Source organism: Fibroporia radiculosa (genome assembly GCF_000313525.1).
Source record: "Fibroporia radiculosa TFFH 294 genomic supercontigs, scaffold465, whole genome shotgun sequence".
NCBI classification, from domain to species: Eukaryota; Fungi; Basidiomycota; class Agaricomycetes; order Polyporales; family Fibroporiaceae; genus Fibroporia; species Fibroporia radiculosa.
Genome location: NW_012133209.1, coordinates 11,918 through 33,081, shown reverse-complemented (window position 1 = coordinate 33,081; position 21,164 = coordinate 11,918). Strand labels below are relative to the sequence as shown.

The 21,164-nt window shown below is 55.0% G+C and overlaps 5 protein-coding genes across 5 annotated transcripts; 3 read left to right on the top strand and 2 right to left on the bottom strand.

Moving 5' to 3' along the window:
* Positions 1-545: 545 nt before the first annotated feature.
* On the top strand, positions 546-3,182 carry FIBRA_01067 (uncharacterized protein; the record flags this gene model as incomplete). Its single annotated transcript, XM_012322949.1, has 8 exons — positions 546-626; positions 693-803; positions 860-926; positions 991-1,062; positions 1,141-1,349; positions 1,410-2,505; positions 2,574-2,626; positions 2,724-3,182. The coding sequence occupies 8 exons, from the start codon at positions 546-548 to the stop codon at positions 3,180-3,182; spliced, it is 2,148 nt and encodes a 715-aa protein (XP_012178339.1).
* A 768-nt stretch (positions 3,183-3,950) lies between these two features.
* On the bottom strand, positions 3,951-5,132 carry FIBRA_01066 (uncharacterized protein; the record flags this gene model as incomplete). The annotated part of the gene is made up of 3 exons (XM_012322948.1): positions 3,951-4,360; positions 4,421-4,477; positions 4,538-5,132. 3 exons carry the CDS (start codon positions 5,130-5,132, stop codon positions 3,951-3,953), a joined length of 1,062 nt encoding a protein of 353 aa, XP_012178338.1.
* Positions 5,133-8,086: 2,954 nt separating this feature from the next.
* On the top strand, positions 8,087-9,202 carry FIBRA_01065 (uncharacterized protein; the record flags this gene model as incomplete). Its single annotated transcript, XM_012322947.1, has 1 exon — positions 8,087-9,202. The coding sequence occupies one exon, from the start codon at positions 8,087-8,089 to the stop codon at positions 9,200-9,202; it is 1,116 nt and encodes a 371-aa protein (XP_012178337.1).
* A 1,191-nt stretch (positions 9,203-10,393) lies between these two features.
* FIBRA_01064 (uncharacterized protein) lies at positions 10,394-11,964 on the top strand (the record flags this gene model as incomplete). The annotated part of the gene is made up of 2 exons (XM_012322946.1): positions 10,394-10,834; positions 10,921-11,964. The coding sequence occupies 2 exons, from the start codon at positions 10,394-10,396 to the stop codon at positions 11,962-11,964; spliced, it is 1,485 nt and encodes a 494-aa protein (XP_012178336.1).
* Positions 11,965-17,702: 5,738 nt separating this feature from the next.
* FIBRA_01063 (uncharacterized protein) lies at positions 17,703-18,755 on the bottom strand (the record flags this gene model as incomplete). Its single annotated transcript, XM_012322945.1, has 4 exons — positions 17,703-18,079; positions 18,146-18,222; positions 18,305-18,375; positions 18,444-18,755. 4 exons carry the CDS (start codon positions 18,753-18,755, stop codon positions 17,703-17,705), a joined length of 837 nt encoding a protein of 278 aa, XP_012178335.1.
* Between the last annotated feature and the right edge of the window lie 2,409 nt (positions 18,756-21,164).

The window sequence follows — 21,164 nt, the reverse complement described above, 5'->3', positions numbered from 1 at the left end:
CCCCCCCCCCCCATTTCCTCGATACCGGTCATCGGAGAGACGCTCACAGCTCAGCAAACATGTCCGGGAGGCAGTGTGGCAACACACTACAGCAATGTTCATGTCGTCCAGGAGTGAAAAAGACGACAAATAATTCGTCGTTTGCGACTCGTGTCGAGCGAGGATAAGGACCAGCACCGAGACGCCGGATATATGCTATTGTCTATGACCAGGCAGGGGTTCCTGGGAGAGTCTACTGCCACCGGTGCGACGACGTTCTTCAGCCGGTGTTCTGAGTGAACAGGCTCTCAGAGCCTCGGTTACGTCTGCGCCAATAATATTAAGTAGCGCCCCCCAGCGACTCGGCAGTTGCCGGGCCGGGCGCTGGACCCCTCAAACCCTAAGTTAGGATCCTGCCCGCTCCTTTCGCGGTTCTGCATCGATACCCCAAGTGCACACGGTAACACGGTGACATAGACCAGGACTGCGCAGACGTGCACGCCGAGAGACTGTAGACAAGCTGAAATTGTGAGTGTGTCCCTTGGCTTCTCATGCGAGCACCACCGATGGCGGAGAACCTCCAGATTCTTATTTATCCGTACGCATCGTCCGAAAAGCCACTACAGCAGGGGGAGATAGAGCGCTGGGTGCGATATGGTGCGTTACTTCTGCTGCGATTGTTTGGGCTATGAACTGAGTGGATGTGATTGAAGACGGTCTGCACCGACTGCGGGGGCACCGTGATCGAGTACGATGCCGCAGCGGGGAACGGGTTCTGCGTGCAATGCGGCACAGTCGTGGAGGAGAACGCGATCGTCAACGAGGTGCGCCTTCCGACCATGCTCGACTTTACTCCTTCTCTGACCGCTGGCCCCCCCAGGTTGCATTCGGCGAGACGAGCACGGGCGCGGCTATGGTGCAAGGCAGCTTTGTGGGACAGGGAGCTAGTGCGCATGGCTCTTATATGCTGGCACTTTTTATATGCTGACTTTTCTCTTCCGCCGCCGCTAGCGCATGCGCGGATGGGCGGTCCGTTTGGCAACAGAGGGAGCAGCGAGAGCCGAGAACAGACGATTGCCAACGGTATGTCCTCGCTGTTCGTACTGAGATGCACATCACTCTAATTCGTTGCTTCGTTTCCCATTTTTTCGATTCCTGCAGCTAGCAGAAAGATCCAGCAAGTCGCCAATGCGATGCACCTGTCGGAGGTCGTCTGTCTCTCAGCAACACGGCTCTACACCCTCGCGGTCGAGCACAAGTTCACCAAGGGCCGGAAGAGCATGAACGTCGTCGCGGTCTGCCTGTACGTGGCGTGCAGACAGAAGGAGACGCGCAACTACATGCTGATCGACTTCTCCGACATGCTTCAGGTGCGTGTGTGTCCCCTCGCGCGCCCGCCACGTCCTCAGCGCACGCGCACGGCTGCCTAGGTGAACGTGTTCGAGCTCGGGCACACGTATCTGCAGCTCGTGCAGACGCTCAACCTGCGCCTCCCGCTCGTCGACCCCTCGCACTACGTCTCCCGCTTCGCCGCGCTGCTCGAGTTCGGCGACGAGACGCACCAGGTCGCGCTGGACGCCACGCGGCTCGTGGCGCGCTTCGACCGCGACTGGATGACGCGCGGGCGGCGCCCCGCGGGCATCTGCGGCGCGTGTCTGCTGCTGGCCGCGCGGATGAACAACTTCCGGCGCAGCGTCGCGGAGATCGTGCAGGTCGTCAAGATCGCGGACACGACGCTCAAGAAGCGGCTCGACGAGTTCCGGCGCACGCCGAGCGGCGCCCTCACGTTGGCCGACTTTAGGAACGTGTGGCTCGACGAGGAGATGGATCCCCCCGCGTATACGAAGGGTCGCGAGAGGGAGGAGCGCATCAGGGAGGAGATTGAAAATGGGGGCACGGCGCCGGAAAAGAAGGGGAAGGGGAAAGGAAAGGCGAAGGCGAAGGGGAGGAAGCGCAAGAGGAAGCGGGGAGAGGACGAGGAAGATGAGGAAGAGGCGGAGGCGCATGTCGAGGCGCAGGATGACTTCCACGCTAATGACACTCAAGCAACGCTACCAGTGCTGCCTCCCCCAATTGACCCCACGCTGCTCAATCAGGGTATCCTGGCCGGGACGACCAACCTTCCACTGTTTCTTCCAGACGACAGCGACACTATGGAGGCGCATATTGACCCGATTCTCCTTCAGTCAACGCAGCCAGTGGCGTCAACTTCTCAGCTTTCCCATGATGGACTACCAGACGATACTTTCTCTGCTTCTGCTCTACCACCGTCGCCTCTGGACGAGACTGTCAACGCGGCGGTTACAGAGGAAGTGTCCGACTTCCTTGCGAACGTGCAGGGTGCGGAGTTAAGTGCAGCGCTGGACGAGGCCGAGGTGCGGCGGCGGGCGCAGTTCACAGGCGACGATGAGCTCTTAGGTCTGGACGAGGACGAGCTCGATCAGTTTATTCTCACCGAGGAAGAGGTCAGAATCAAAGAGCGTGTCTGGGTGGAACTCAATAAGGACTACTTGGAGGCTATCGCAGGTATGTTTCCTGGCCGGCTTTGTTGCCGTGAAACCTCATGCACGCCGTTGCTCAATGGTCTTGCACAGCGAGAGAGGAGCGGCAACACGCGGAGGACAAAGAAAAATCGGGGGGGCGCAAGGTTCGTAACCCGCCGAGGGCATTTACTTTTCTCATTCTGTTTGTTCTTATTGATGTTCACGTAACGGGCGACCCTCGGGAAACCTCTACTGTAACAGCGGCGCAAAACCAGCAACAAGCCTCGCGATGCGTCCACGCCGAGTGGCAGCACCGTCGCCGAGTCCGTGCGCAATCTCATCAAGAAGAACCCAAAGTACAGCAAGCGAATTAACTACGACGCGCTCAAGAACCTGTTCGTAGATGGCGGGGCCAGCGCGAGACTCCCGACCCCCGGATTCGACGACAAAGACGACGACGGGTTGTACATCATGGACGACAAAAGCGACGGCGAGGGCATGGTCATCATCGAGGAGGGCGGCGGCGGTGTCGGCATGGCACCGACGCGGGCACGGTCGACGGGTGCATCGTCCAGTAAAGCACCGGGCGGCCGCAGCGCAGGACAAGCAAGCGACGTGCGCGAGGGCGATGAAGACGCTGCCGGCGAAGAGGATGTCGACGACGAGGGCAGCGAGAAGGGGGACGACTATGACTGGGACGCATATGAGCAAGAAGTCTGATCTTCGCTGTATTCATTAATTTTCAGCTTCGGCGTGCGCACGTACGAAATTGTGGCCCTTCCGACTTCTGATCGCTGTGCGTGCGTGTTTTTGGGCGCATCGCGAGATCTTGAGATGCGCAAGACGTGTGGGGCCCCAGATTCGAAGCACAGTGTATTATACACACCTGTAATAAATATTGGCGACACCGCTCAAACGACAGAGAAAGCGGGCTGAAGCCTGAGAGTGGATTGGTTGGCGGAGCTGTGTTGAGCATCGCGTCCGTGCTATGTAACATATGCTAGTGACGGTATGATCACGAATATCGAATACTTACTTACAGCAGATCCATTATTTGGACACCTTACAGGCTATCCGGGATTCTGTAAAGGCATAAACGATTTACAAGTAGACAATGTTCTCGCTTTGCGATAACAGCGATAAGAGGTTCAAGAGGATATGTAGGGTGAATAGGCGGCATGGGTACATGAGCGACTATCACCTGTGGCTTTGAAGGTCTCAGTCGAGAGTTCACTCAAGCAGTTCGACTCACCCACGGCCTTAAATTAGTGCCCACTAGCACTCGAGTGAAGAATCCCTCTAGGTCTTAATTTCAAACCTGGCTATCTGGGAGTGCGTTGAGCAGAGCCTGAATTTTCGATACCGTGTGTTTCACGCTGCGTACCAAAAGGCAGATGAGACATAGTCCATACAAGCAGTAAGCGTAACACAGATATATGCAGATGTTAGAATCTACAGCACCTTCCTCTGGGTTCTCTCCAGCCCGAATTAATCGTCTTCGTCCTCATCTCCACTTCCGCTCTCGCTACCCTTCCCCAACCCCTCAATCTCCACTCCCTTGATCTCCGCGCCCTCCTCCCCCTCTTCGCCTTCACCCCCCTCTCCCTTCGCCTCCCGTGCCTTTCTCATCTTCTCAATCACCTTATCCGCTCGGTTGAAGATCCCCGCTGTTGGCGCGCCACATGCCGCGCACTTTGGTGTCCGCGCGAACCGCCGTATCGCGCATGCAGAGCAGAAGTAATGTCCGCACCGCGTCACAATCGGCTCCGTGTACGGTTTGCGGCAGATTAGGCACGCGAACGGGACGTCTTCGTCTGAGTCACTATCGCTTTCTGGTGCATCCCCTGCGGACTTTCGTGGGGCCGCGGCGAGCTGGTCAAGCTGCCAGCCGGCGAGGTCTGTAAGAAGAATGTTAAGATAAGACGAAGTGGCGGAAGAGGATAAACAAAAGCACTCACACGTCCCACGGTCGTGCAAGAACTTGCAAGTATCGCCATACCCGCAGAAGCCCGTCTCTGTCGATATCACAAATCATGAGCATCTCTTCCACAACCCAAACAATCCGCGCCACGCACCTTTATAATCTTTACACACGTCCGGCTGGTAGTCCACAATCGTGACGGTCCGAATCGTACTCCCCGTTGCACGTTGCGGGCCTGCACGCATCGCCTTCGGGATCTCCTGATTCTTCCGGATGTGAGTTGCGTACGCCTTCTGCCCACGATACAGTCCGTCGTCAGGCACCTCCGCCTCCCCCTCGTCTTCCTCGCGCGAGACCCGCTGGCGCTTGGCGAGGATCTCCGCCGCCTCGTCACCTTGCAGAATCTCGAGCGCTGCATTCGTGTGCGAGCCCGCGGCAGTCCATTTTACGTCGGGGCCGTCTCGCTCATCTTCGTCATCGCTGTTGTCAATAACGCGGTTGTCACCGTCGCGTTGGGACAGCGTGCGCTTCGTTCCCGCGCTGAGAAGGTTCGCGGCAGCTTTCCGCGAGGGGAGAACCACTTCGGATTTGGATGTGGAGGAAGAGGAGGACGCAGTGGGGAGGGAGCTGCTTGCGCCCGTGGGCGGGGAGGCGGAGCGCTTGCGTGCGGTCGTGGGACGTCCACGGCCTTTCTTCTTGAAGAAGGGGACCGTGACTTTGTCTGCTGCAGGGGCGGGGATGGACGACATGGCGACTTGCGTCACTTTCTTGTGTCTTATGTTGTCTGTTGAGCTTGATAGCCTGAGTGCCGAGGAGCTGACGCGTGCCACGAAAACCGACAGCAGTGGTGATGGTGTGTAGGTGGTGGATAGGGTAAGAGAACGGCGCGGGTCAGGTCGTCGCCTTGAGCAATATGGGCGAACGACCTGCACGGGCGCCACTGGCAGCGATCGGGCGGCGGGATGAGTCAGCCACCCGTTATGGTGCGGGCGGAATATTTGTCACGATTGTCTTGAGTTTGTCAGATAGCTTAGAGATAGCCTAGCTAGCGGGATCTAACTTAAGCTCTGGTGGAATGCTACATTCGAGAGTCATTGGAAGACAACTTCGATGCACTAAGAGTCAAGCCTACGACCCTGCCGCCATCAAAAGTCGTCCGTGGTCCATGTGAGTACATCTCGGCTCAAACGCTGTGACTTCAAGGAAATCAAGGGTGCGTGAGATACATGTTCTTCTTTGTGTCTGTAGATTTTGTTCGAATCCGCAGGTTCAGTCCAACACATGCTCGACGTAACACTGTTGGATGACTAGTCCCGGACTGCACGTCGCTCTGGGGATTAAAAAAATCCTCGCGCTCAAGTACGTAACCCTATCGTGTACCGCCCTAACACCCCTCGCACACAGGGCTCAAGCCCAGGGTCCAGCTGCCGACTAAGATAAGACAGAACCTCCTTCATGTGCTGCTGCACCTACCATCTTTGATTTGAACCTCGGAAACATCGCAGGGCGCATACACTACCGCCCAGCCGGGTCACACGATGAGGAATCTCGCACGAACCACGGAGCACCGCTCCCTGATAGTGGAACAACGATCAAGATACATATCTCCTATCCCATCTCCACAATCTCTTCCATCTCAACTGGTGTTCCTCACGCACGACAGCAGACAGCACGATCGACGCTCCCCCTATCCGCACTGCCGCAGTCTGTGGACCAGGTTCCAGGCTCGAGGCCCTCTTTCCGGGTTCTAGCAAATGCTCCGGGATGCGCAAACGCGTTCAGCGTATATGCATTGCTTTCAGCAGGGTGATTGCTCTAACTGCCTTCCGCAAGATACGTGTCTACAAGACTTGACCTGTCCCCGATCTATTGAGACGAGTTGGTGTTCAACATCTCATCCCTCTTAATGCCGAGATGAAAGACGACGGTGCATATCGGTATGCATCGAAGATTGCCCACAGCCGGAAATCCGATGGTGCACCGGGTAGAAGAGATCTGGTAGGATCGGGGCCCGGTCGATGACGGATGCGCCTGCTACTTACCGTGAGGACCAGGACACGACGATGCGATTTAACTGCTCGCTCGGTCTTCCTTTTCCCCGGCTTTCCCTGTCTTGGTCCAGGTCACCCGGGTTCTCGTTGGGCTAGAAACTCCTGCATAGTTCTAGCTCTGTGCTTCCTGCGCGAGTCGCAGGTGGAAAATGCGGCTGCGATTCCTCGCTCTTATTTCAAACTCGTGGTAATAGTAGTAACCTCCTGATCCTGGACCTGGACCTCAGACCGACTCGCGTTCTCTCGGGCTCCCATTCCATACCGCCGTATTACTCCGGGTGATTCTCTCCCTCACAATCTTGGCCTGCCTAATCCTGAAAGCCCACCCTTGACCTCACTTCCTGCGTGGGATGCCACGGCCGCCAGTTCCAATATTCACAGCCCACGTTCATCGAAGACCCCGAAAGTGTCACTTACACTTGTCTCGACCTCTGAAGAGAGACGCGCATGAAGCACGACCAGCATGACAAAGACCAGCCGTGATTCGTAGTCCCCTGGGCTCTTTATATGGTCTCTGGTTATCCGAGACTCAAGACGTCGAATAGCCCATGTCACTTACCCCATGAGGCATGCTAGTTGGAGCACGATTCCGAATGTCTTCAGGCGGGTAGTGATGCGGTAGCACGCCGGCGTCTTCGGAACCATTATTCTGATCCCGGCGTTATGCTTGCAGGCAAAACAGGTGGGTCGCTCTCCAGAGGTCATTATGACCGCAAGTCTCCCTGGGGATAGATAGGACGGCCTGGTGAGCTGATCCTTGTTAGGCCATCTCGGTCTACGCCGGGATGCCAGTGTCATGCCCTCCTGACGCGCTTGTCCGAGCCGGATGACCCTATTCAGCAAATGGAGGTGAACGGTGCGTGTACCGCTAGGACTAGGTACGCTACCGAGAACGCGCCACCGTGCCTGTTCTATAGCCAATGCGTTGAATTCACTTTGTATGATACCCACCGCCTGACAGCAGGCAATAAATATATAGCTCTGGATTGGCAGATCCCGACATGAATCGCGCGTGCAACAAGCCTTGGCGCTGTTGGCCGGTGCACTCTTGGTATCTAATCTGCCTTCCAATCTGGGACGCCGACCACATGTTTTGCGCCGCTTATCAATGGCATTTGGGCGGTTGAACCTGACCGAATGAGTCGGTTATGAGTCATGAGACAGCTGGAACCCACTCCAGACAATTTGTTTCGGAAATCTTAACACGAGAGTATGTGCGGCATGCGCTGAGGTGGTAAAGGTTATATATCTCGCTGTGCAGCTGGCTAGAGAGCGCGACGAGTGTTGGTGAATACAAAGTTGCACTCATCGATATTCACACCGATCGTAAGGCGGAGGAGGAGAGTGGCTGTCGCGCCCGGCCGTCAGCCTTACGAAGCCTTCCGGTCCGACGAGCTTAGTCACCCATCAGTCTTCTCCCTGTAACCTCCATTGGGGCCCATCTTACTTGTACGCGCTCCTCAAGAGCCTAACACTCTTCCCTCTCGCCCACTTTCCGCCCGCGTATGCTGTTCCTTGCTGCATAACCGCTACGCTCCTCACTCACGAGCCTCCCCGCCTCGCAGGTCTTCCTGCAGCAGATCTGACCGGCAACAAAAGCTTGGAGAATAGCAGAATCAGATTTTTTATCCACAGATCATCGCACCACCGGTATGGCTCCTTCACACCTTCAGGGCCTCAATATCGTGCATCCCTCACCTCCAGCGACACCATATAACGTTTCTGATGCCGACCTCCTTTCCATCCCACCCTTTCCCGACTTCAACGCCCAGCTCGACCTCTGGACACACTTGAATTTTCAATCCGACGAGCCGCTCGGCCTTCCCCTTAGCGATAGCGCCAAAAAACACACCAGCGACCTCAAAAGTCGGCGTACACGTGCGGAAGACGACGCCGATAGGTACAATGAGCAAGACGACGACGTGAGCATGCGTGCGGGCATCGCTGAGGCCACCGCGCACGAGAATGTCGTGACAGGGACGGTCCTCCCACCGACGGGCGTCGCGCACAACGGGCATCCGACGTCGTCAAACGATCCCGGCGCGTCGATACCCTTCGACATCGGCAGCATCCTCGCGGGAATGGGCATCGACCCCTTCCTCGTCCCCCCGGTGCAGCAGGCGCCCGCTCCACCTGCGCCGATGCCAACCGCACACTCGCTCGCGCAACTGCTCTCCCTGCATGCTGCTTCGCTGTTCCCGCCCCCGAACGCGTCGGTGATGCCGAGACCGCCTACTTCTGTCTCGGGCCAGCCTCAGCAACAGCGCCTGGTACCACCACCACTACAACAATCCCAGCAGCAGCCTCAGCCTCAATCTCAGCCTCAGCCACCACAGCAGAAGCAGCAGCAACAGCCCCAACAGCAGACCACGCCGGCCCCAGCATCCAAGCGTGCACGTACGGCTGGCCGTGCGTCGTTCTCGTCCGTGGCGTCGCCCGAGAGTGTGGAGGCAGAGGAGAAAGAGTCCGGGACGCCGATGACGGCCTCGGAAGACAAGCGGCGGCGGAACACGGCGGCATCTGCGCGATTCCGCTTAAAGAAGAAGGAACGAGAAGCAGCACTGGAGCGCAAGGCGAAGGAGCTGGAGGTGCGCGTGAGCGAGCTAGAGAAAGAATGTGAGGCGCTCCGGAGAGAGAATGGCTGGTTGAAAGGACTGGTCGTCGGCGTGACGGGTGTGGGTGCAGTGCAGCAGCAGGTGGGAACGGGAGGGGGGACTAAGCGGAGTAGAGAGGACTCAGAGGGGCCAAGGGAAGAGCAACAAGAGTGAAACTTGGAGTGCGTGGATTTGAATGGAGAAGCCGATCAGTTGCGTTTGTGGTGTTTGATTTTTACTTATTCCAACTTATTCATTTCTCTTTCGACTCTGAGCAGGGGTTGTATTATCCCTATCCCGGGGCGTTGGTGACGTTGTCCCGTTTTCCACTGATCTATGACCTCTTGATCGGTTTGCGAGTTGGACTATGATGTATCATATCGTGCGATCGATGGCCAAGTTGTGCTGGCGATGGAGTGTGGTGCGATGTATTGCTTCTGTAGTGCCACTGTATTTTTCGAGGAACCAAATGAAAGAATCAAGTGAATTAAATTGAGGGCGGCGTAGTAAAATTTGGGGGCACTGGAGAAGACTACTATGCTAACATAACACCCCACATCTGCGCCAACCGCACTGTTCCCTGCGACCAAGATGCAAAATTTCGCCGGTCAGTGGAAATTTGCGACCGGGGTGCAAATAAAAGGGTTGGGAGATGCCAGTGGATCGAGGCATCATCATGGGGATCGTCTAGGCACAGTGCTCCAAGCGACGAGCATCCCGCGCGGGCCCGCGGACTGAAGACTGTATCTCAGCGGAAGATCTGTGTGTATCTCGGCTGTATCTGTGTGCCACACAAGTGTAGTTTGCGGCGCGGACCCACAGCGACCACACCTTCTCGTGTTCGTGGTGTTGGGGTGGAGGCTACGTTGGGACTCCATGCGTGCGTATGTCTGGTGTGAAATTTTGCTTGTCATGGTCGGGACCCACCTGGGACAACATGGTAGTGAGCACAGTATGATGCTATCCAGCCGTGATGCAATATTGCAGGAATATTCGCGAAGAGTCAGACTCGGAGGTTGGCCGACCATCTCAGCTGGAGTGAGCCACTGGTTGAGATCGATCGAATAGCACGTGACCAGGTGTACGGGCAGCGCACTTTGGCGCTTGGTAGTATAAGTAGGTTGCTCGCCGACGACCGCTTCCTCATCGTCGTCGCCGCCCATCCATCCACCGTCTCCGAACTCACACCGTCCACCAGCAAGCCTCCGTGCGTTGTTGCGCTCCGGCGCGGGGAAAGGAGGTATGTGCCCTGTGCAATTCCGGGGTCGCGCTCATAGGATGTGACTCGCGCCTTGCAGCCACATGAATCCTGCGTTCTGACTCTCTTGGATTGCATCAGACGGCCCGTGGAATTATCCTTGCCCTATGCCGTCGCATAACGGCACCCAAGACTACCCAGAACACGTCCTTTCTAATCCATGGACTGCCCACTCCGACTCCTCATTCAGCTCCGCCGTCAACACAAACGCGACACGCCCTGCCGTCAGACGTCGCGGCTCTGAGGGTGCGGCGTGGAAAACCAAGATTGACCGCGACCCGCAGCGTACCCCTCACTTCCGCTCTCGTACGCTGGATGTCGACCTTGACGATGGCGCCGGCAGCCATCCACTAGCGTCCGGCTCGGCGCCCAAGAAGGGCTTTATTGGCGGGTGGTTCTCGGCTCACAATACGCGACCTCACATGAAGCGCCTGCTGAGCGACGTCGAGCTGGCATCGGATGGGCAGAGTACGGACGCAGCTGTCGGCAGGAGCGAAGCAGGTCGGACGTCGCAGAGGACAGATGAGCGGCTGGTCGTTGTGCACGAGGTATGTTCCAGTCCGTACATAAGCGGAGCGCGCTCTAACGCTGTAGACCGCTTATTGTCTGCTGCTTCTCGTGCCACTGCGCGAAGGTAATGCCCAAGGATTCTCTTGCTGGGGTGGCTCTGAAATATGGGGTATCCATGCCCGATCTTCGCCGCGCGAATCAGCTTTGGCCGTCGGATCCTATCCACCTCCGCAAGGTACTCTACATTCCACTAGAGATAGCCCGTCACTCGAAACAACTTCAAGCGGCATTTTTAGACGTCGATTCGCCCACTAATCCAACGGAGTCCCGTCAGTCGGCACCGCATGGCGGTGATAGCGATGAAGAAGCCAAGGACACGGGGAAGGACCGCTCACTACCCCCGCTGAACATTGTTCGCGTGCCCGTATCGCAGCTCTCGTTTTTTCCTCCATCATCTTCGTCATCTGTCACACCTAGAGAGCCCAGTATACCCAGCAAGTCGCATACCTTACCTCGCCGCCCGAAGTCATCTCATCCGACCTTGCCGCGTTCATTATCAGGCTCTGAATCCTCACTTATACACCCTCCTACGTCAGCGCCACCATCATCGACTACGCACTCACTTTCTCCCATTTCGCGGTCTCAGAACAGAAGCCTCGGTTCCCTCTTTAATGTCATTCCTCCACGGATATCTCCTATACACAAGAACGTTTTCGTTGGACGGCTATCTATAGATTCGGTTAGTGCAACCACATCGACTCAGAGCGACGACTTAGAATGGGGGCATGAGATGGAAGATGTCAGCTTCGCCTCGTCTGCTGGGAAGAGCCTTCAAGGGAGCGACATCCATAGACGCTACGAATCCCACCTGCATAATCTTTCAGCATCTGCGTCTAACAAACCTAGTACGCTACCCGAAGGGCTGGAGCTGAATGCTCTTTCTCCGATCTCCACCCCCCGTACTCCGCGACGCCGCGAGGAAAATACAAGGCTCGGTAATCCACCCGAGCCGCTGCGATCGCCTCGTCAAGATTCGCCCTACGCGGCTCTTGATAGTGGCCGTTTGCCCTCGCTTCCGAATACAAGAGTGCGGACAGCGCAGATGGAGCCCTCGCCCGCGATGCAACTACCCTTGTCCCCCAAACGGCGGAAATCGAGCGACTCATGACGATGGACGGTGTAGTTGCATGCGACGCTCTCATGTGCATCGCTCGTCCTGAAGCCTCGGTAACGCCGCCGCTTCCTGTATGTCGGCGCCAAGCATTCGTTGCAAGTAGCTCGAGAGCGATAGATCGACTGCTTAGCTCGCTGCTCAGTGATTCTGAGTACAAATGGAAGGGGAGCTATGCCGGAGATCGCGCCTTCCATATATTTCGTCCGAAGGCACGAGGACGGTGCAAGCTGTGGAGGTCTTGAAGCACATTTCTCACACGATGCGAGCCAGTGATTCTCGCCCGGGACCATGCAGGCTATTCCGACCGCTCGGCAGACGGTTCCGTTCGTACTCCTCGGTGTCTTCTGTTCGTTCTACGATGTTCTACGCTCTCGGAAATAGACAGCCGCTCCTCTTTTGGGTGCACGAGAGTCATTGTTAATCGTGGGCAGCGTCGCTTATCCTTTGTTTGGGGGACGCCTTTCTCCTGGTTCAGGTACGATTTTGCCACGGCGTGTGTTACGCCCGAAACTTTGTTGCAGTTGACCTTGCCCCGTGCCCGGCCCTAGCACGCATAGTGGACCCTTGATCTGTCTTGATTGTGGGTAGAGTTTGAGTGGATGGGGTGGCGGATCACGGGCGTCCTATATCTAGACTGGATCCCTAGCTTCTCATTTACCACGGTGGTGGTGTGTGTTGAAGGGACGGGATGCCGGCCTCGACTCCTGGTGGTATAGTCGTGGCCCGGTTGTGGTGGTGGGGGACTTGCTGGGCTCTCGGTTGCCGTGGGTCTGTGTCAGCGATGCGAGGCATGCCCCCATGACATCTGTTCCCCCGCCAATCGGTCCGTTGGCGGGAATAAGCATCAACGCGGCCTGTGCCGTTGTTGGGCCAGAGGCGCCACCGTTTGCTGATTCTGCCCGTCCAATCATCAGCATCTTCACGTACACACCCTGCGAAGCCCGTTTGTGTGCCAATGTTTTGCGCTTTCCAACATACGTGTCGCACAACGCGCCCTCCGCATTGCTTTGTTTTCTCCCCCTCGAGGCCTCGCACTCGCCTAGGCATTTCTCTCCCGCCGCTTGGGCCTCTTGTAGCCGTTTTGTATTCTCCCTCGTGGCCTTTTCTGCCCTACATCCGCCGTGGGTTGGCCACCACGCCAATGATCCTGCGGTGACCCTAATTTTCGCCATCTTTTTTTTTTGTTTTACAGCGGGCATGCCGTGCAAAAGTCGCTGTCAAGTTCACGTCTCGCTTCCTTTTCTCGCAGCCCATCAAGCAGGGTCGCATGCTGTCAGCTGAGTGTCCCATTGTGATGCACGGTCTATTGCACTCTGAAAATTGCACCTCACCGCGCACTAGAAGGAGAAATCGCCGCGTTGTCTCAGGCTCCAGGCCAGGGAAGCACGGAGAAGGCCTCGAATGGGTGTCGCTGTCATGCTGATCAATCCATGGAATATCGAACGGAGTACAAGTCAATGGTGGCAGCTGCTCGGAAATCTCCCCATTCCCGTATTCATTGGGTCGTCTCTTCCCGTCAACGCCGCGCCACTCTCTCGGTCAGAGGTTCTCGTCCCGTCTTGTCCCTGTTTCTCCCGACACATAGTATGAATGAGTCGTTAAGAATGCACAGCTTCGTGGGCGGCCGTTTGCTGTTGTTTGTGAAAAGATGAAAAGAATTAAGACAAGACGTTCTTCATCAAATGACTGGGATCCGCCCCTCGAGAATTGTTCGCCCCGTTTCTGTTCGGTCCACCCAAATTCCTCCGGACAATGCATATATTACGAACAGCTGCCAACATATCGGCCGACTGCGGCAACCTTACTCCTTTCGTAACTTGTACTTGGGTTGACGTGATGCTCCCCTCGCTGCAAAATCGTGTCAACATGATGAGAAATGGGCTTGAGTTCGTTCTATTCTGCTCCCACTTCGCGGTCTAGGCTGTGCTTCTCCAAGCAACAAATCTCTGACTCAAGGCAGGGAACGTGGGGGCGAGAAGATGATGCGATCCCAATATGTTCGCTCGTCTTAGAATTCGCCGTTCCAGACCGTTCACACACGCCTGTCGTCTGCTCTATTCATCTCCCCCCAGACAATTGACTAACATTTCAGGTTCCCTCGAATCTTATTTGCGAGACGCCCATATACGAACCCGGTGATGTACTAGGTTGGCCGCTCAGTCCTTCACAGTGTGGGCATGGAATCATGCTGCTATCAGTCTCAACGACTTAACGAGCACGCCTACATCGTCTGCCAACTTTCTGCCGCAGCCTATTGTCTCCACTCGACCGCCCCGTTGTGCCCGATTTGAACCAGCCCACCACTGCCCTTCTGTCATTTCCATCCCCAAAGCATATCGTTGTTCCTCTGTGGGTGGGTGCACGTCATTCCGATAGGTTTACGGATCATTATTTTGAAACGAAGATCATCCTGTGCCCAATGTCACCCTTTTCAGTCTCATGGGTACGCATACTATTCGTGTCACATCATCAACTGATTGTCGCCGAATTAGACCGCAACTTCGCTACCGTAGCGCAAGGGTGAACGTATTCCAGCATTAGGCGTCCCACGTCGGCCAGTCGTTATGTACCTGACTACAATCTGTTTCCGTCCCCCCCGCTTCAACTGCACTGTCTGGTTTTTGCCCGTAACATGGATAGGCTTTTAGGTGATATCTCTTTCGACTTCAACGACGCTGTCGCTGACTCGTACTCGGTCCCGAACGCCTTCTTGTCCACATTCGCTCTGCCACACAGGTGCTCAGGGTCGTGACATGACCGTGGTTGATGGTCAATATCTCGTGGAGCTCCCTGCAAGATTTACCTTATGTCCGCAAAGCAGTTGCGCAGATTCCCTGGGACGATCGCCCGAATCCGCGCTGACGCCCGACGCGCGCTTGAATGCTGGGAAATTATTAGCATACGCGCTCATACTGCCGGATCTAATAAGAACCTCAGCCGCTGGACCTGACTAGGACGTGGTGGCATCCTCCAGGATGATCATGTTCCCGGTGGTTCAGAAGAATTATGTTCAGTTTTATCTCTGACCGAGACTTCTCCGTGTTCTACACAGCTGCGACCTATCGAGAAGCAAGTCAATTCATTGCGAAAGATGCGCACGTCTCACGTAGCATTCTTCCTGCTCGGAAATGACGTACTTCTGCGTAGGCATCCCCACATTCTTACCTAAAGCCCTGCTAGGTCCCAATGTCGGACCTGATCGTCACACTTTGAAGCTGTCTTCACAGAGTTCTGTGCGCATCCCTTCGGGCTTGCCGTATGATGGCCGAGAGGTTCCAGCCCTGAGACACTTCTGCCGCAGCATTCAAATTTCAATGTATCTGTATTCTGTGAAGAAGAGAACAAGGCTCAAGCACGTTGAAGACGTTTCCCTTATTCCACAATGAGACAAATCGCAGCCCGAGTGCGGACACACGTATGCACAATAGCGCTAGGCATATCCCTCCCCCGGGTTGACGGAGTTGCCAGTCGTTCTGGTTCCGTTCGTTAACTGACTCATACCTTTCGTTGGATCACTTAGTTATCATCGAACGTACAATGCGCCAAGTCGCATCCTGCCACCTTCTGTTGTTCTTATACGTATACCGCTGTCATGGTTAGTCAAGGTTCCATTCATTTTTACCACTCATTCATCGCTTGATACGCAGCATCTCACAATCTTTTTGATATATGTTGAGCAGAGATGAACGTGTCCAGAACCTCGACTGTTGACGATACTCGAAGCGATCTGATGAGGAATCCGATCGCATCCGCGCTCGTAGAATAATGATCTCTATTCCGCAGTGCCCCTCTCGAACATCGGGGGTCGATAGTGCCTTTGGACACCACCTCACGTCAAATGGTTCAGTCGATGAGAGGTCTAATACATAATCGTCCACGTTTGAATGTCGTTGATTTCGCGTTGAACCCTGTGTAGGGACACAGTTCTCATACTTAGCAGCGCCATGAAAGCACTAACACCGGGTGATTCTTTATCCTCCAATTGCGCACAAGTCTCCCTGATCCTCGTGACTGCAGGTGCTTATATTCAGTGACAGACGTCCTCGCACCCTCGCACCTAGAACTCCGGTCTCTTGGCATTGGGTCTGGTGGTGATGTCGTGACATCGGCATCAATGCAGCTAGCACAATCGTGAGAGGTGTGTAGTATTTCTGGTGCTAAGGTACGGTTGCGCTTCTCCGTGTTCCATCGGACACTGATAAGCAGGAATCCCTACGTCTCAAGGTATGGCTGCATCAATCCGGCGGGAAACAAGACGTGGGGTTCTCCATCAAGGTGTACACGTTCTAGACGCGACGTATCTCCGCAGAAAGCAAATCTGGCCCGTCAACAAGCATGTCCAACAAACGTACAGGCACGCAACTTCTCGTGTGGGCGCGGCCCACACGTCCAGATAGAACAACCGCCAGAGTGTGTGGTTCGTTCACATGACGTGCTAGCTCATGCTATGAACATGCGTTGCCGGGTGCAATGATGTTCGGTTTGTTGAGTTGGAGTCTTCTGCCTTGCAGCTCTCGTTCTTATGCTGTTCTCGAAATGAACGAATACATCAGATCGCGACCGGGTCTGATAGATTGTAATGACGTCTGTTCTTAAATTCTGTTCTTTGACACGCTAGCTTGCGTATGATTGCACTCACTAATATGAATGAGCGCTTCTATTTGGTCTAGTCGAATCTGACGCAACGGGTGCAAACTTGTGGATACGGTCTGACGTCCTGCTACCATGCTTGCCTCACGCCCGCATCAGGGCAAGTTCGACCGCTCTGTCCGCCTGTAAACGAGCGCCTTCCTCTCATATATTCCGAGCCGCTCATTTGCGGTTTTATTGTCGATTAAGCTTCGGAACTAAATCCTTATCAGACGAGTCAGAACTCCAGCATTTGTAGGGTCAAAGTTCAAGCTTAAGCTCAGAACGAGTCAGAGTCTATTGCGTCCGATTTTGTTCGATAACCTACGAGCGACGAAGCCTTCTAGCAGTCTGAATGTTCTTTGTCAGAATCAGTGATCCATGATAAACGTATGTTGCGCCCGCAGTTCGTAACAGTATCACATGGACGTATCACCAGATATACACAGCACAAGTTTTGGCTAAGCTCTGCCCGCTGTGGCTATAGCAGACGTGCTACGCACGGCCACATATGGTCTAAACTTCGGCATGAGTCCCGAGATAACCGCTCGGAGCGTCTTAAGGCTGCTACGGAACCATATCATGATACTTGTACCGCCGGCGCCTGGAAATGAATAGTGTGGAGGACATGCTTGTCTTTCCGGCTGAATCGGGACGCGCTTCTCGCGTGCCGTTAGAGGTTTAATTGATTATGTTCACGCGCTCGATTGAACGGTATTAATTAACGACAAAACATTTTAGCGTCGGGAACCTGAGCCTAGCATATTTGTTTACGGAGGTAGTCCGGGAATACATTTATTCGGAACATTTAGAGACCCGTAGGGGTCCAATACGACAATATGTACACTGAGTCGGATCATGCCATGGGTATATGAGTATGTTCTCAAAACCTCTACCGGCGCCCGAAAGAATATTACTTAGCTACGAGGAAACGATAGAGACGATGAGCAAGAGGCAACGCGGTCGTGTGAACTAGCAAGACATATGAATACAGTGGTGGAAGCAATTGCGTGCAAGAAATGATTGTCCGGCAGTCCGTGGACAACGTCCAAAAATATGTGCAAATGGCAGGTGGACAGACAGTCCATCGGAACAGGTAGCATTTAGAGCCTATCGAAACGCCTGATGACGGCGTCGTCAATAGGATCACGAACCTGCGGGGAAATATTCTCCAGATATTCCAACGGAGCGAGGCGTCGCTCGAGTAGGTAGGTGCCTGGCTGAGGCACGGGCGACGTGGCATGAGGGGCCACTGCCGTTGGAGACTGCGATGGAGGACGCGGCGTGCCGACAGACGACGTCGATGGGGGTGAAGGAACCCTGCCGTCTACAGGAGTAGTTCGCGAGGCTCGGCTACCTCTACGTGTGCCACCCATTCGGGCACAGACGTAGAGGCCCTCCGGAACTCGGACTGTACGTAGTTCGGGCATCTGGTCGACCGTTCTGAGCTGATCGACAGTATCCTGGGTGTAGTATGCGTCTGCGTTCGAGATAAGGACAGTGTCAGCGTCGACATTGACTAGTATGGACAGAACAGCTGACTGACTGAGATGCCATTTGCGAGGAGTGTGGGACGAATCGTGCACGAAGACGGAATATGTTTGCTTTATTAGCTGGGAGGATCTGCGTGACGTGCATTAGGGTGAGTATCGTCGTGTGAACCGGCGAGAAGTCCGCAAAGGAGAGAACAAGGAACCGAACTTACCCTGCTAAATTGTTCCTGAAGAGAAGCGAGGACCTGCTCGCACTTTCCTTCTCATAGTATAGAAGGAAATCCTAGGCAATGTTAAAGTCAGCCAACAAGTATGGGGCCAAACAGCGGTGTTCCGGTCGGACAGACTCACGTCACGAGCGCGCGATGGACCCCAGCTACGACCCTCTGTGAACCTCTGGATCTCCTGTCCCGTAGCTTCCAGTGGATTGCTACTTCGTTCCTCCCAGACGTAGACGCAGCCGGACCGGAGACAGAGTCGCTCTTCGTCGTCGAGGCGGCGAGTGACCATGGGGAGAATGTTGAGCGCGACGGCATGGAGCACGATCTCCGCATCACGAACAGAGCGAATGCGGAGATTGGTGGACGTGGGGGGCTGCATAGCGAGATGCTGGAGGGGGAGGACAGAAAATGTCATGAGGTCGGGGGACGGATTGGCGGACATAAAAGCAGATGGGACGCACTTTAGCTTCGAGGCCGTTTGGCTTGCGATGACATATTTGATAGAGTTTGTGGGAGATTTCCCTGACTAAACCACAGAAAGCAATAACATTCGGTTGTCTTACCAGAAAGGGAGCTTGGAACCAGGTCCTGATCTTGCGGCCCGTACGCTAGTCAAAGGTTGTTACCCCAAGCCGATCTGGATGCTATCTCGGGTCAAAACCCAGGGTGTGACGCATCGGCAAACGTACAGGCCCTGGCGGCCTGGTGTGACACGGCACAGTTGGCCAAGCATTACACTCTGAGCGACCAGGAGCACACGCTGTCGCCCGCAACAACGGGTTCAAACGGCTGATTAGAGAAAACATACGGTACCAGACTGATAGACCTTGCCACATCGTCGCTTGCCAGCGTGGCCCATACAATCTGAATTGGCGCAGAGCATGCCTTCCATTTGATATGTGTTTGGTATCGCTGCGACCCAGGGTATTGAATATTGAGCTCCATCGCGCTTCGCCAGAAGATGTCGTGGCAGCACTGCGGTCGACTGCCCGCGACGCAGTTCATCTCCACCGATTCGGATAAGTGCACGGCCAAGACACGCGTTTCGATTGCTCGCTGTTATGTAAGAAGATATTATTGCCATCACTCCCGCGCCATAATATGGATTTACGTCAATCTTACAAGCACTGAGCAGTCCCACATTCATCAATGCAGCCCACGGCTATTATCCCCGCGAACTGAGGCCACAAATTAAACGTTCGTGATCCCGCATCCACGACCCAGCTTACCAGCATCCATCGTGTCCGCCATCCGCCAGGGCAGAGTCGGCCCCGATGCCACTCCAGACGGGCGCGTGAGTGCTTGCTTACTTTCGCTACGCAGCCCATCTTCACTCAATAGATTAATATAATAATATGGCCCGTCTGGTTCCACGTTCTGATGTACACCCCCCTTCTACGCCGACAGTCCTTGTCCGATCGAGGTAACGTCAAAGTTTCTCCTTCTCGATTCAATCAGCTTCCGGGAGTTTGCCGGCTCTTTCACGAGGCCCTTGCGCGCGCGCTGCAGCTCCCGGAAGAGATAGCCTTATCCTCTGGTCGTTCTATAATCGCACTCTATTGCTTGCTTCTCCCTCGTGACTCCCTCTTTCTCAAGCCCAAGCCGCCCACGCGCGACTACTGCTCTCCAGCTCTACGGATCTGCGCTCAGCTCGTCGAGCCCAGGCCTCTCCTCGTCCGTGACGGCATTCATGAGATGTGGGAGACGTCCTGCGAGTTGCCAGGTGATCGTGATGCGCAGACCATGCGTACATCTCCATAGCCGCCCATTTGTCGCGGCACGCTCTCCTGGCTGTGTTATATGATTGGTCAAAATAGCACTAATTACGACCCACTCAGCTTCCCCAGACGCGTTCGACGACGTTTCGCTTGCAACCGCTACGGGTGGCAACATTATACACAATTCTTAGCGCCACTTCAGCCGCGTCGGCGTGATCCAGACTCCGAGTATCCTATCGGTGAACGGACGCGAACGTTTCCCCCTCTTCATTGGTCGCCGACGTCGACTCATCTGGGCCTGGCGAGCAGCCGTCACTTGTGTACGTTTCTCTTCAACTAGTCCATCTCGTGCTCCGCTTATCGTCTGTGTTCGAGCCCAGATGCGGTTTCTATCATTAGTGCTCGTGTCCGGGCTCGACGGGACGCGCACCTCGACTTGCCCCGAAGGAGACTCGCAAGTTGGTCTGGATCACCTATGGCAAGGCCATAAAGAAAGACTTGGTCCCCACGAGCAAACCTAACGGCCTTCTGTCAGTTGGCCTCGTCCTGTCAATCACAACGAAGCTACTGTGGGAGTTCCGGTATGGAATTCTCTAAAGTCTCCACCGAGCACTTCCTGAAGATTTGCACAATATTCTGCCAGAGAAAGGTGAGTTTCCTATTCACGATTGAATGACACAGTCACGCGAGATGCGAGTATAGCTACTCTGCCGACCTCGAAGGTTTCGATAATTCCCAGATATAATCATATGGCGGAGCTTACAAGCATCTCTTCTGGACTTCGCGCGGCCAAGTCGACACTCGGAACTACCTCTTGATCCCTTACTAGTGGCAGCACGCGGTGAAGTGCACAAAACTTTAGGTTGCTATGCCGCGCGACTCTGGTTCCTCAACAACGTTGCACGGACGAGTGCCACATGCTAATATATACGTCCGTAGTGGAACTAATCCGGAGCTGATCAATCCAGTGCGTTTGCAACTGAAAATAATCTCGAACTGATCGCCACCCACGGCAAGTGGGTCTGATAGGCTTTGATCCTCCTATAGTGGATAGGCGCGAGGATGATGAGATATCCGAGGTCGGCGCGCCGCACCTGGCGGAGCTCTAGGAAGAAAGTAAATATGCTCTTAGC